The 12,686-nt window shown below is 39.9% G+C and overlaps 1 protein-coding gene across 3 annotated transcripts in view; it reads left to right on the top strand.

Annotated features, from left to right (window-relative positions):
- rabgap1l (RAB GTPase activating protein 1 like) overlaps positions 1 to 12,627 on the top strand; it is a 115,407-nt gene extending 102,780 nt beyond the window's left edge. For all 3 annotated transcript variants that reach the window (XM_022754363.1, XM_022754450.1, XM_022754537.1), the window contains 7 exons: positions 2,118 to 2,210; positions 5,585 to 5,695; positions 6,330 to 6,434; positions 7,088 to 7,171; positions 7,358 to 7,429; positions 8,489 to 8,689; positions 9,220 to 12,627. In XM_022754363.1, the coding sequence (XP_022610084.1) occupies positions 2,118 to 2,210; positions 5,585 to 5,695; positions 6,330 to 6,434; positions 7,088 to 7,171; positions 7,358 to 7,429; positions 8,489 to 8,689; positions 9,220 to 9,375 (822 nt within the window). In that variant the 3' untranslated portion in view covers positions 9,376 to 12,627. The remainder of the gene's footprint in view (positions 1 to 2,117; positions 2,211 to 5,584; positions 5,696 to 6,329; positions 6,435 to 7,087; positions 7,172 to 7,357; positions 7,430 to 8,488; positions 8,690 to 9,219) is intronic.
- Positions 12,628 to 12,686: the final 59 nt, after the last annotated feature.

Raw genomic sequence — 12,686 nt, 5'->3', positions numbered from 1 at the left:
CAGATATATGTTTCATCAATTGCTTGTACTTTTTTAGTGGAACTTGTTTAAGTAGCCCAAAAACTACATGAAACATGGAATTAGTGCATGTGCAAAAGTAAGTGAATCCCCAGCTGCATTGGTTAAGTCAAGCAGGTAACAGACTCAGGTGAAATACATGTGAGTGCTTAATTAATCATTTCAGTAGACCAATGAAATGAGACATCCTTGGGAAAGGGATTGGCCTGCACTAATTAAAAGAGAGAGTAAACCAACCAAACCAACTTGGTCCCATACACATCAACAATGCCAAGAGGAAAGGAGATATCCGAGGACATGAAGAAGAGGGTAGTGACAGCCCATCAGTCTGGGGAGGGATATAAGACCATCTCCAAAAGATTCCAGCTCAATCCATCGACTGTAAGACAAATAATTTACAAATGGAGGGCCTTCAACATGACAGCAACTCTGCCTAGAAGTGGGCGCCCATCAAAACTATCACCGCACAGAGCCACAGAAAAATGATAAATTCAGGTAAAGCCAACCCACAATCACTCTAACAATGAGTATGCAGACGTCTCTGGTAGCATATGGGACAAATGTGCATGCGTCTACGATCAGACGACAATTGAATAGCCATGGCATTCATGGGAGGGTTGCTAGAAGGAGCCTCTGCTCTCAAAAAAGAACAGAAGCTGCCCGTTTCAACTTTGGCCAAAGCGAGCACTCGACAAACCATGAGGCTTTCTGGGAGTCCATTCTCTGGACAGAGAATCTAAAGTAGAGTTATTTTGGGTCACAATCAAGAACGGGCCATGTTTGGAGAATAAGCCACACTGCCAAAATGAGAGAAAGAACCTCTCCCTAGTGAAGCATGGTGGTGGAATGTGAAGATCTGGGGCTGCTTCTCTGCGGTTTGAACTGGGCGACTCCTATTATCCAGGGAACCATGAATTCTCAGGCATATAACAAATTCTTGACCAAGAATCTCCTGCCATCAGTCAACAGTTGAAAAGCTGGGCGAAAATGGTTAATGCACAAGACAAATGACGCCGGAGCAATTCCAAGCAACCCTACAAAGGATAAGGCTTCAGAGAAAGAGGATTCGTACTCTGGATTGGCCCAGTCAAAGTCCAGATCTAAATCCTATTGAAATGTTGTGGCGAGACCTGAAGAAGATGGTACATGCCAGATGTCCTTCCAACCTCTCTCAACTGGCTGAGTTCTGCAAGGAGGAGTGGGCAAAAATCCCCATGAGCAGATGCGAGAGACTGGTTAGAGGTTACAGAAGATGTTTGGTTGAAGTAATGGCTGCAAAAGGAGGAGCCACAAGCTACTAATGGAAGGGTTCACATACTTTTGCACATGTTACATTTTCAGTGTTTGTGAAATAAACCACATTTGTTGAACTACATAATGGAAAAATATCTCTTTTTGTGTGTGAGTCCAGTATTTGGAAAGTGTGCTTTACAAATTAGGATTTGGATGTCTGTTAAATAAGGTTCTTTTAATGTTTTTTACAAAAACAGTGACCATGTCTGGAAGGTTCACATACTTTCAAGCAGCACTGTATGCAACATGTAATATTTTGTGGTCAGAAATATAGGTCGAGCAGACAATAGATGTGCAATAGAAACTGTGCAGCACAAACCCCAACACCAAAATTTTTCAGCAGCTATATTCACAGTTAGATCAGTTAGTTTTGACCTGCTGTTACGAGAATATCTGTTTATGTCCTGTCAATATGTTGCAACCTCTGACCCTTTCAGTTTATTTTAATGTTCAAGATCTGAAAACTGAAACTTTTTCTGCTGCTCAGGTCACAGTCCACATCAGCTATGATAACAAAGCACATTATTGAAGTAACCTAGGTAATATGTAGTACATGAGAGATGGTGGACGCTGTTTTAGAGCGCTGTTGAAGTGTTCTTGAACATGACACCTAACCCCTACTTCCCCAAGCTGTGGCTGACGTCATAGCCCTCTGCTTAAACGTATTCTCCAAATAAATGAACATGCATTCTCCCCTCACTCACAAACAACTAGGATGGGCTTTTAAAGAATAATATTTTATCAAGCAGGGTAAATCACAAAGTTTACAGTAAAATAATGTCAACAACTTTCCTGTTGTTTTTCAGGTTCCAACCAAAAAGCTGAAGAAGTTTGAGAAGGAATATCAGACACTGAGAGAGAGCCAGCTGCAACAAGAAGACCCCATCGACAGATACCAGGTAGGACACGCACCCAAACGTACAATCATGTCACACATATCTTACTTTTCTTAACCTCTGTCACTTCTTGTTCGTTGTTTTATTACCTGGTGGTGAAGTTAAATACACACATATCTTTTTTCTTTCTTTTTTTTTGGTACACAAGCACATACAGTTTATTCACGTGAGAGCAACTTTGTCTCCTGTGTGTTTTCATTGAATAACTTCTCTCTTCTCTTCTAATGGTAGTTTTCAGTCTCACAGATGGTAAGAAATCACTTTGCTCTTCAAGAGTTTGATTTAAGTGCAGTTCTTTTGTTGTGGTGAGGAAATAAAATTCAAGGTTCTTTTAAGGAGCCTTGTTTGTTAAACTGAACCACGTTTCTAAGATTAGAAATCTCTTGTGAGCACAAGTCAGTTTGTCAAACTGTACCTTTGCTAATATTTGTGACATGGTTCTGGCTTGAAATGTGGCTTCTCACACAGCACTGACTTTCATCGTTATTGACCCAGACATCTATGAAATTTATTTTTGGGCAAAGCTGCCGCTATGTTGTCAGAGAGGTTTAGCTGCAGTAACTTTACCTTGTCTGATTCTTTAGAAGGTAAAAAAAGGAGTGTTGAGGCAGATTTTTAAACTGCCTTACAAACTCAAACTGTCAACAGACAGCATCTTTGTATTTAATGTGCTCTAATTTTATCAGTTGTCTTTCTCTTCCTCTTGGTTTAAATCTGTCAAATCCACTCAGAGCAAAGTTCAATTCTTCTTTTTTTTTCTTTCAAATTTGTCTTGGACATTATAAAGATTTGATAGAAACTGATGCAATTAGAGCTGTTCAGGTTTAATTTTGTTTTTATTTCTTTTATCTTAAAAAAAAAAAATTTAAACAAACAGTTCAAAATTATTTAAGTGAATCTGTAATATGCACCCACTGCTCATGCAGAATGTGGAAAACATGCATCTTTTCTTAGTTAGCGTTTTTATACTGTTAATTTTTAACAATAACTTTTCAAGTGAACAAGAAGTTTATAAGTTATGAAGTCTTTTTGTTTCTTCTCAGAGAGGTGCAACCTGTGATGCCAGCTAGGTTACAGACTTGTCACAGCTCTCAGACCTTTTGTTTCCCAGCAAGCAAATAGCATCATATCCATCTTAGCAGGGAGGAGCACTGTCATTGTGTTACACAGATATTACTGTGCGGTTCTCAGCATACTAAATTGCTGATGCAGACGCATAACTCGACACGTAACTCATAAGAGAGTTAAGGGAGCACTCAGAAGCAGTTAATGGCCTTATTTAAACCATGGCTAGAAACCAATGTATTTTGATTGAATAGTCTGTGTTAGGAAATGTAGAGGTTGTATTGGTGTTGTATGACAACTATATCACTTAGAGTCGCCTGGTTGTAGCAAGGAGGTGAATTGCTGACAATGCTGCAGTTTTCATTGTAATTGATTAAATCACACTGTTTTTGAAAGTAGTAATTGTGAGGGGATACACAAAAACATCGAGGAAAACTTCCATCACAAGAAAAAAAACACACCAGAATGGCATGTCATTGGTTTTCCCCTTAGGCAGAACTGATGTGCTGTGGCAAACAGCAGAGTTGTGTAAGCTGCTGGTTGTGGAGGGAAGGAAGGAACTTTTATTGTAGATAAGATGTTGGATCAGAGCCACGTTTTCTCTAGCCAGTGGGAAGACTGTGTTACAGAGCAAGAAGACAAAAAGACACAAAGGACGAATGTTGCTGCTTGTAACTTAGCACAGGGTTAAACTGTACACCAAGGATTGGATTTTGATTACTTTACGCCTATTGTAATTCAACAAGTCGACATTTTTATATAGTTGTATACTCCAGGTTTCGGTATGTACTTTTTATGTTGCATTGTTTGGGGTGTGTGTTTGTATTTGTGAGTGTTTCGTTTGCTTTCTATGAGGGTTAGGGTTAGGGTGGCCAGGTGTACTTTCTCTTGGCTGCTTTCAGTGTTTATATTAATACAAAACAAAAGCATTTAAAAAAAAAAAAAAAAGAAAGGAGAGGGAGAGGGAGAGACAGTGAAGTTGTGAAGTGTCAGAGAGAGACGGGAACTCCTGCCAGGATCATGTGTTAAAGTTTAGTCTGTGCTGCTGGAGGCTCAATATGAAGACATTGTTGTGACTCTGGACAGCAGCACGGTAAGCTGCCTCTTCTCCTACAAAGAGATTTTGCACCCATTCATATGGTTTATACTATTCTTTAATGTTGATTCATGACATAAACAACTGATATTTGACTATTTGGGTGGTTTGATTTGGCCGTGTTGGGTAAAGCAGCTCTGTTGGCAAGGTGTTTAAAGATTTTCATTTAAATTCTTTGACGTTTATTATAATGTATGCAACAACTGCAAAAGAGGAGACCCTCCCCTCCCCACTAACTGAGACAATGTAGGTCTTTCCTCTGTGTGCCCAAATTAAACTCACCACTGCATGCAGGAAGTCAGTAATAGAATCTGAAGAGCGGCATGAGGGCTCTTTCCAGGGAAAGCAGGACTCATCAGCACTATGTTTTTTTTTCTTTCTTTTTCACCTTCGTCCCACTGATATCTGTCGGTGTGATGCATGATATAATGCATCAGAGAGTGGTAGAGCTGTATCTGTTTGCTTGGTGATGCCTTCTATTGGTTGTTAGTTTTTTTTGTTTTAGTTTTCACAGATGTAGAGAACTCCTTTTTGTGCGTGTGTATTTTAGTCTATATATAGTATAGTATAGTTTATATATATATATATATTTATATAGACTAATTTTAGTCTAGTTTGTATTTGCATAAATATATTAATTGTCATGTAGAATTCAGAATTCAGATCAACTGTACAGTACAATTACTATTTTTGCATACGTGTGTGTGTGTGTGTGTGTGTGTGTGTGTGTGTGTGTGGTGGGGGGAGGACTGCTCGCAACAGTGACAACTATTTCGTCCCATTGAGGCACGGCCGTCATGTGAGACTGTTTACAGGCAGACCAGCAGTCATGAGACTCCACTAATTGTCTACAATGTGGACCTTAAAATGTGTGTGTGTGTTTGTTGGGGCAGTGGGCAGTTAGGTTTTTAAAGCTGCAGTGGGACTGCTACCTTCTTCTCATCCTTAGAATCAGGAAATGTTGTTTGGCAGTCAACTATTTTATATCACAAGTGAAAAATTATGCATCTTTTTACTTCTGCCATCAGAGTTGATGCTACTATTAAGTGTTTGTTCTGTAACATTTATTTAAGAAAAAAACACAGATTTCTAGTGTTTGTGTGTTATCAACTGGCAGCTGGTGTTCTGAAGTGCATCTCACATACAGTATGTGTGTATTGACATCGCAGGCACTAATAGGCCACTGCCACTGTGTGTGTGTATTGTGTTTGTACAGAGGGAGAACCGTCGTCTGCAGGAGGCCAGTATGCGACTAGAACAGGAGAATGATGACTTGGCCCATGAACTGGTCACCAGTAAGATCGCCCTCCGGAACGACCTTGACCAGGTAACATAGCACCTTTTCACACTTACAGCACTTTGACAACCATGTTTCAAAGGGAAGAGGATGCAATGATTTGTTGGATTTATTCATTTGTTTAATAAGGTTGTGTTTACATGTAGGGTTTGTTCCCAACTGCCAGCATTGGTTGTTTTATACATGGAGCACAATCAGAAGATAAATATGCTCCAAATGCACATGCTCTTTGAAATGCGCTGCAACTACCAACTTTCTTGATGGAGTCACTTCAGAAGTTGAGAGAATAAAAAAAAAAAAAAAACCTCACCTTAACAGCATGAACAGACAAATGTACTGTAGCTGTAAGCAGAAAAACATCCAAGCCTTTTCCGATATTAAAAATCCTTCCTCAGCAGCTACTGTTGAGATGCTCATAAGCATTTCACTGCACCACTGGAGAACTGCAGCTCTCCTGGACACTTCTCAGTGTGAATCTCTGGAGCTGTATCAGTGAGGAAATAGTAAAGATTATAAACATGAGATGTTCCAGTGCGTCAAGTCAGCATTAAACCCCAAATCTGTGATTGGTGTACCTCTCGGTCTGTGTTTGAATCTGTTTGTGTTGTGTGAAAACGGTGCTGTGCTACATACTTTGTGTGTTTGTGTGTGTACGTGCATTCAGGCAGAAGACAAAGCTGATGTTTTGAACAAAGAGCTGCTGAGCACCAAGCAACGTCTAGTGGAGACCGAGGAGGAAAAGAGACGACAGGAGGAGGAGACGGCTCAGGTAACATCTGCCCTCTGTTTACCCTCATCTCATTAAGCTCGTTAACAAGCTGCAGGCCTCATTGGTCGATTGGTTTAATGATCTTTGCAGTCTAAGCGCTCACTCTTTGGTTATATTTACTTAAAATTACGTTGAAATTCGCAATTAGTAATTAATGACTTTAATCAACTTCTGTGGATGACCAAAGAAAACCCAACAACATCAGCAAGTGGCTTATTATCGTTATAAGTAGCATAGTCACAACAGAATAAGTATTCAGAGTAATTACAGCAGATTCAATAGCGCTGTCTAGAACATAGCCCATATATCTCTATTCTAAATGATACTGAGCATTGTGTAATTAATATTGATCAACAGCTCAATTAAACCCTCAATGACAAATTACGACCACTATTGTTTCACCATTTTGGAGCTGGGCACATTTTACTCATTGCATCTTTAAAACTGATATTTCACTATAACACAACCTGACTTTACAAAAGAAGATATCAAACTAGAAAGGAGTAATATGACCTCGGCTGTACATTTACTGTAGGTGTGAGAGGTATAGTATGGTCAAAACGTAGGTCAGTGACTTAGTATTTATCACCAAAGCTCATTCTACTCTTAATATGCTATCTTATGTTTTTGTCATGTTGTTGTCTCTCTCCCAGCTGAAAGAGGTGTTCAGGAGAGAGCTGGAGAAAGCAGAGTTGGAGATCAAGAAAACCACAGCAATCATAGCTGAATACAAACAGGTTTGACAGTTGTGTGGAATGTGTGGATTTATACGAGTGTGTGAAGAGTTTTGATGGAAAAGATCGCATCGTTCAGTTGATTTTTCCTGGAGAAACACAGGCACAAAAAAATCTTCAGTGCAACTCTTATCTTGTAGTTCAAACGTGTCATCTCTTATATAACCTGACGTTCTCTCTGTGTTTCAGATCTGCTCCCAGCTGAGCACCAGGCTAGAGAAACAGCAGGCGGCAACAAAAGAAGAGTTGGACATCGTCCGGGTGAGATTACGGTGTCAATGCACAGCTAATGCAGAGGGCAGCAGATGCAAGTTTGGAGATTTTTAAACTCCCAACTAAAGCCACACTGTGTTGCATCACAGATTGAAGGATTTTTCAGCACAGTTCTGTCACATTAGGCAGTCAGACAAGCCCAGATTGGTTCATCATTGCACCCATAAGGAACTTGATTGCACAAATAATCCTACCACAGTTTAGCCCTTGTAAGACATGTGTTCCATCATTGCTCTTTGGGTGTGGTGGAGTAGGATCTCAGGCCTGGATAAAGATGAGGACATTCTGATTTCCGTCATAATATGATGTGTAGCGACAGCACATAGCACTCAACAGGATGTTGTTGTGGGACATAACACAGGAAGGGACCATTCAGGAGGATGTATATATGTCAGTGTTAATGCAACACTTCCACTTACTGTCACTGATGCCTGGTTTATCACAGGACCCTGCTAATGCTAACATGTCATGAGCACTTATTTTAGATTTACAGTCATTATATTGCTATAATAAATCATTATTAAGATAGAGGAACTAAGAGGATTTTTCTAAATAAAGATTGTTGGATGGCAGGTGGAGCTGTGCATTTAGTATGATGAAATAGGAGAGCTGTAAAAATTAAACTTCTCCTTTAGCAACGAATATAATGCAGGAATAATCAGGAAAAAAGATTCTGTTTTTGATGTGTCTACTTGTGAAGTCCTGGCCACCAGGCAAAAGACAAAATCAAAAGAATGGATGGCTCACACACTCTTAATCCTGATGCAAAAATCGGTTCAGTGTTTTGACTATAAGGTCGTCATCAGGGCACAGTGCTCTCTCACGGATGAAGCACTGCATAAATCAATCAAGCATTTGTTATTGATCTTTTATTGCCTGTAAGAGAAACACATGCAGTTAATGTGTTCTGCCAGATGTGCTCCCCTTGCTTCAGCGCAGCTTTCATTTGTAGCATAGAGATGTGTGTGCTAGAACCTGCCATATATCTATACAGTATGTTTACCCACCAATCTCTGCTGATATACGTGTGTTTGTGTTCCCATGCAGAGTAAAGTAATGGGCTGTGAGCACTGTAGGGACCTGTTCAGCACCCTGGGGACCCTTCAGGCGTCATCCCCGGGCAGGGACAAGGCATCCACCGAGCCGCTGGATGAGGAGAAGGACGGGCTGAAGGAGCAGCTGAGGCAACTGGAGCTGGAGCTGGCCCAGACTAAACTTCAGCTGGTGGAGGCCAAGTGTCGCATCCAGGTCAGCAGCGCGATATCAATAACATCAGTAACAGTAATAATAACTTCTGTGGAGGTGCAGGGCAATATACCAAGGGAGAGTATTGTTAAGGAAATGAATATATATTAACTAAAGCTGTGAGAACCATCTAAGAAATAACAAGATAATGGAATTTTGTATTAACATCACTGAGTTTACTGAACCTTCAGTACTTTTTTAGGCTTTTACTCTATCTTAGTTAAGTATTTAAGTAGGAACAAGGACATTTCACTAAAAACTAGAAGTACCAATAAAATAACCATAAAAACATAACACAAAAGCACCTGAACACAACCCATAAGAAAAGTGTATGCAACCATGTATGTGCTCATGTATGACTAGAGATGTGTTAAGTAACTGTATGGTGCTAAAACACACAGCCACATGACACGGGGCAGTGTGTTTGATGAACTTAGAAAAGAGAATGTAACCTGGCCACATTTGGTCCAAAGTGCTTTCCACCTCCATGCTCCTCCTGTTGACTCCTCTCTGTTCCTCTTGTCGCTCTGCAGGAGCTCGAGCACCAGCGGGGAGTCCTGATGAACGAGATCCAGGCGGCCAAGAACTCTTGGTTCAGCAAGACTCTGGGCTCCCTGAAGAGCTCTGCCTCCTCGTCCTCCAGCTCCACATCCCAGACTCCGTCCTCTCCAAAGGAAGGTCCCCCCTAGACGACCAACCCTTCCCACCCAATCCCAACCCCGCCCCTCTTTCCCCTGCAGGATGCACACTAGAGCTAAGGAACAAAAGTTGAAGAAACAAGCAGCAGAGAAATGCAGTATTCCTTTTCCGAACGGTGGCAAAGCGGAGCTCAGCAGCTTCTTTGACTGCAAGTAGCTGAAAAGATGAGGGAAGAAACAGGTGGTGGACTGGACCAGTCACCTGTTTTTCTCTTTATGTTTACGTTTGAGTGAACTAAAAAGTGTCTGTTGACCTTCTCTGCTTCACAGGTGATGATAGAGGTGAGCATGAATCATCAGTGAGGCTTGACGTTGATTTAAAGGGTCGTCGCTGACACAGTTGAGTTGAGTTGATTCTCTCAGCTCATTATAAGAAAGCTGAATAAATCTAAAAGATGGCGTCCCTCATAGCTCAATAATTTAGCTCCACCTTGTGGACATACATTGCTACTGTATAATCATTTTATCTGAGTGATTATTATTTTTTATTAGTTTTTAGGTAGAGAGTGAGAATAAAACCTACATTAAGTCTCACAATTTGGACAATATTTTCAATGATAGTGATAAAGCTACATCATATATATATATATAAAAGTTTGCTGCTTAAAAATAGAAAAATCTACATGAACCATCTTCAGTGCAGCAAAGCCACAGCACTCTGAAAAAGGAATACTGCATCCAGTCTAAAACAAGAACAACACAAAGGTTGTATTTCTTTACAGTAATATAACACAAACAATGTTGTCATATAAATATGTATAACTAATTATTGATTTTTTAAAATAATCTTGTACAGTTCTTTAAGAGAAGAAAAAGAAAAACATAAGGAAAAGTTCTTTGTTAAATTTTTTTTCTACTGTTTGGAATTTGAATGTCATCTCTCTAGATGTTGACGTAAGCACAGTGTGTGATCGATGTGGTCGAGTCCAAACGCTGAAGAGCCAAAGTGACAACGTGCAGTGATTTTTATTCGAAATATCACAGATTCAATTTTTTTTTTCCAGTTCCAGTTCATGCCTGTAAGTATTTAAATGGCTTTTTGCATCTCACTGTTCACACATGTCTAACATGCAACCATCATTTTTTGAAAAGTCTGATTAGCTGAAAGGATAACAGCAGAAAGGCGCTCTTCACATTCAGCATCTGTTTTGTCGTTTTTATACTTTTAATGATTCCGTTGGAATTGGTATAACAGAACGTGATGTAGTGGTGATAATGTAAAGTCTCAAATAGTTTAACATACAGATGCCGATTGACCTTTTATATTAAGGTTTCTTTTTTTTTCTTTTTTTTTAAGTCTCTCCCTGTCTCTGTTAATTTAGTTTTAAATTGCAGAGTGACAAACGGCTTCCACAGAGCCAGATAACAGTGACAGTAAACATGGAAGAACTGAGTTGATCTGTCTGCATCATTTAACGCTATGCACAGAAATTATTGGTTTTGACCACTTCATACATGTCATCAAAGTTCACGGTAGATAACAGAGTCGGCACACTGAATTAGCTATTTTACCTTTATAATACAGTGTAGGCTCTGAAGTATCTGTTATATAGCACAATTCATCTCTAAATAAACACCTAGCATAACATGATTAAGCAAGACTACATTGCAATACTCCACCATCATTGACCAACAGTCTTAAGCTGTTTGCACAGCTGTGCCAACACTTTCTTTTCCCTTTGTCATTTTAAAAAAAATTACTTTTTTGTTACTGTTGTCAATTTGGTCTTTAAAAGAATGAGAACATAACTGTGGGTGCCAAAATCGTCCCTGTGTCCATGGCAGTGCCGCTCAGTGCTGTCACTTCAGTGTAAATTATAAACTGAATGACTACAGCCAACTGACAGCATCTTGAAAATGAGAATTGTTGGAGCTTTAAAGCTAAACAGGAGGAAATCTGAGTTTTCTGTAGGAAATAATTAAAATTAACATGCATGGCAAATTAACATCTTACGTATAGTTTCATGGGACTACTTTATCTGCAGCAAGGGAAGGTGAAAGTAACATAACCAGCAGATGGTGCCTCATTTAAAAAAGATAAAAAGATAAACTTGAACACATTAGCTTGATTGATTTAAAAGAAATGGGGAGAAAAAGAGTTCATATTTAGGACATTGATAGTTGCTAATATCTAAGGACAGAGGGATGATTTTCTCGTCTGTAGTAAGTTGACAAACAGCAATTAGCCAAAAAGTCTGTGTTTTGCTTTAACATGAATGCATGCTAGCGCTGTTTTAGCCGTGCCAACAGTCCTGCTTTATTCTCCACTCCTCCTGTCACTGAAATCAGCCTTTGGACTCTGACTAAGCCCATGTGTACTTGTTAGTGTGGGAGAGCGTGCGTGTGCGTGTGCGTTTTTGGATGTATGTATGTACATGTGTGTTCTCCACTGTAACTCAAGTGGTTTAAGTTGAAATGGTTTCTTCTTCACGTGGCTGCCTTTTTTTTGTTAAATGACTGATGAGAGGAAAGCCGTCTGACTGTTTGATATGTCGGAGAGCGTCAGCTGTGCCATAAGATTCTCCCTACTGCTCCGTCCCCGGTGGTTTTCCTCTGTGCTCCCAGTTACCTGAACCAGCTCCACCATCAACCATGTCGTCTGGTCTTACAGAACAACTTGCTGCATATCATTTTTAGCAGTGCCCTGTTTTACACATTTCCACCAGGAGCTTCCCAGTACAACCACCATCCTCCCGCTGGTGGCCACTGAGCAGCTGGAGGAAATGCACCAATATTATGGAAAGGGAGAAAAAAAAAAAAGGAAGCTGACTGGCTTAATATCATTGAATTCCAGGTGTGTTTTGCATTTCCAGGACATTCCTTCATTCCCTGTGACAGTTACAGTGTCGTACAACCAGTGTCATGTAAACTGTGGCCAAGTTGAAGGGAGTTTTCCGTCTTTTTATGTGCACTAACCCAACATTGATATTTTAAACACTATTTCAAGACGTGTGTTTGTTTGTTTAAAAGTTATCCTGAGCACAGAGCATAATTATTTTTTAACTGATGATTATTGTTGCTGAGAGGACAGCTGCCAATTAATAATTCACTCTAATTCACAGTCGTTTCAGTGATGGGCAGGCAGTGAGTCGGATTAGAGGTGTGATGTGTGTAGTTTGCTGTAATACCACAGTCCTGTTACAAAGTGAGGGACTGTTCCTCAGCTGGCAAGACTTCAACACTGTTTGCTGTACAGTAACTGTCTGACCTGCATTAATAAATTTCAGTTTTTCTGTTCATTCATGCACTTTGAGATTTTATTGAACAGCAGAATTCTGAAAGGAATTCATCATTTTAGGAAT

This window comes from Seriola dumerili, unplaced genomic scaffold (assembly GCF_002260705.1).
Source record: "Seriola dumerili isolate Sdu_G_001 unplaced genomic scaffold, Sdu_1.0 BDQW01000002.1, whole genome shotgun sequence".
NCBI classification, from domain to species: Eukaryota; Metazoa; Chordata; class Actinopteri; order Carangiformes; family Carangidae; genus Seriola; species Seriola dumerili.
Note: the sequence above shows the minus strand (reverse complement) of the source record. Positions and strands in the feature narration are given on the sequence as shown.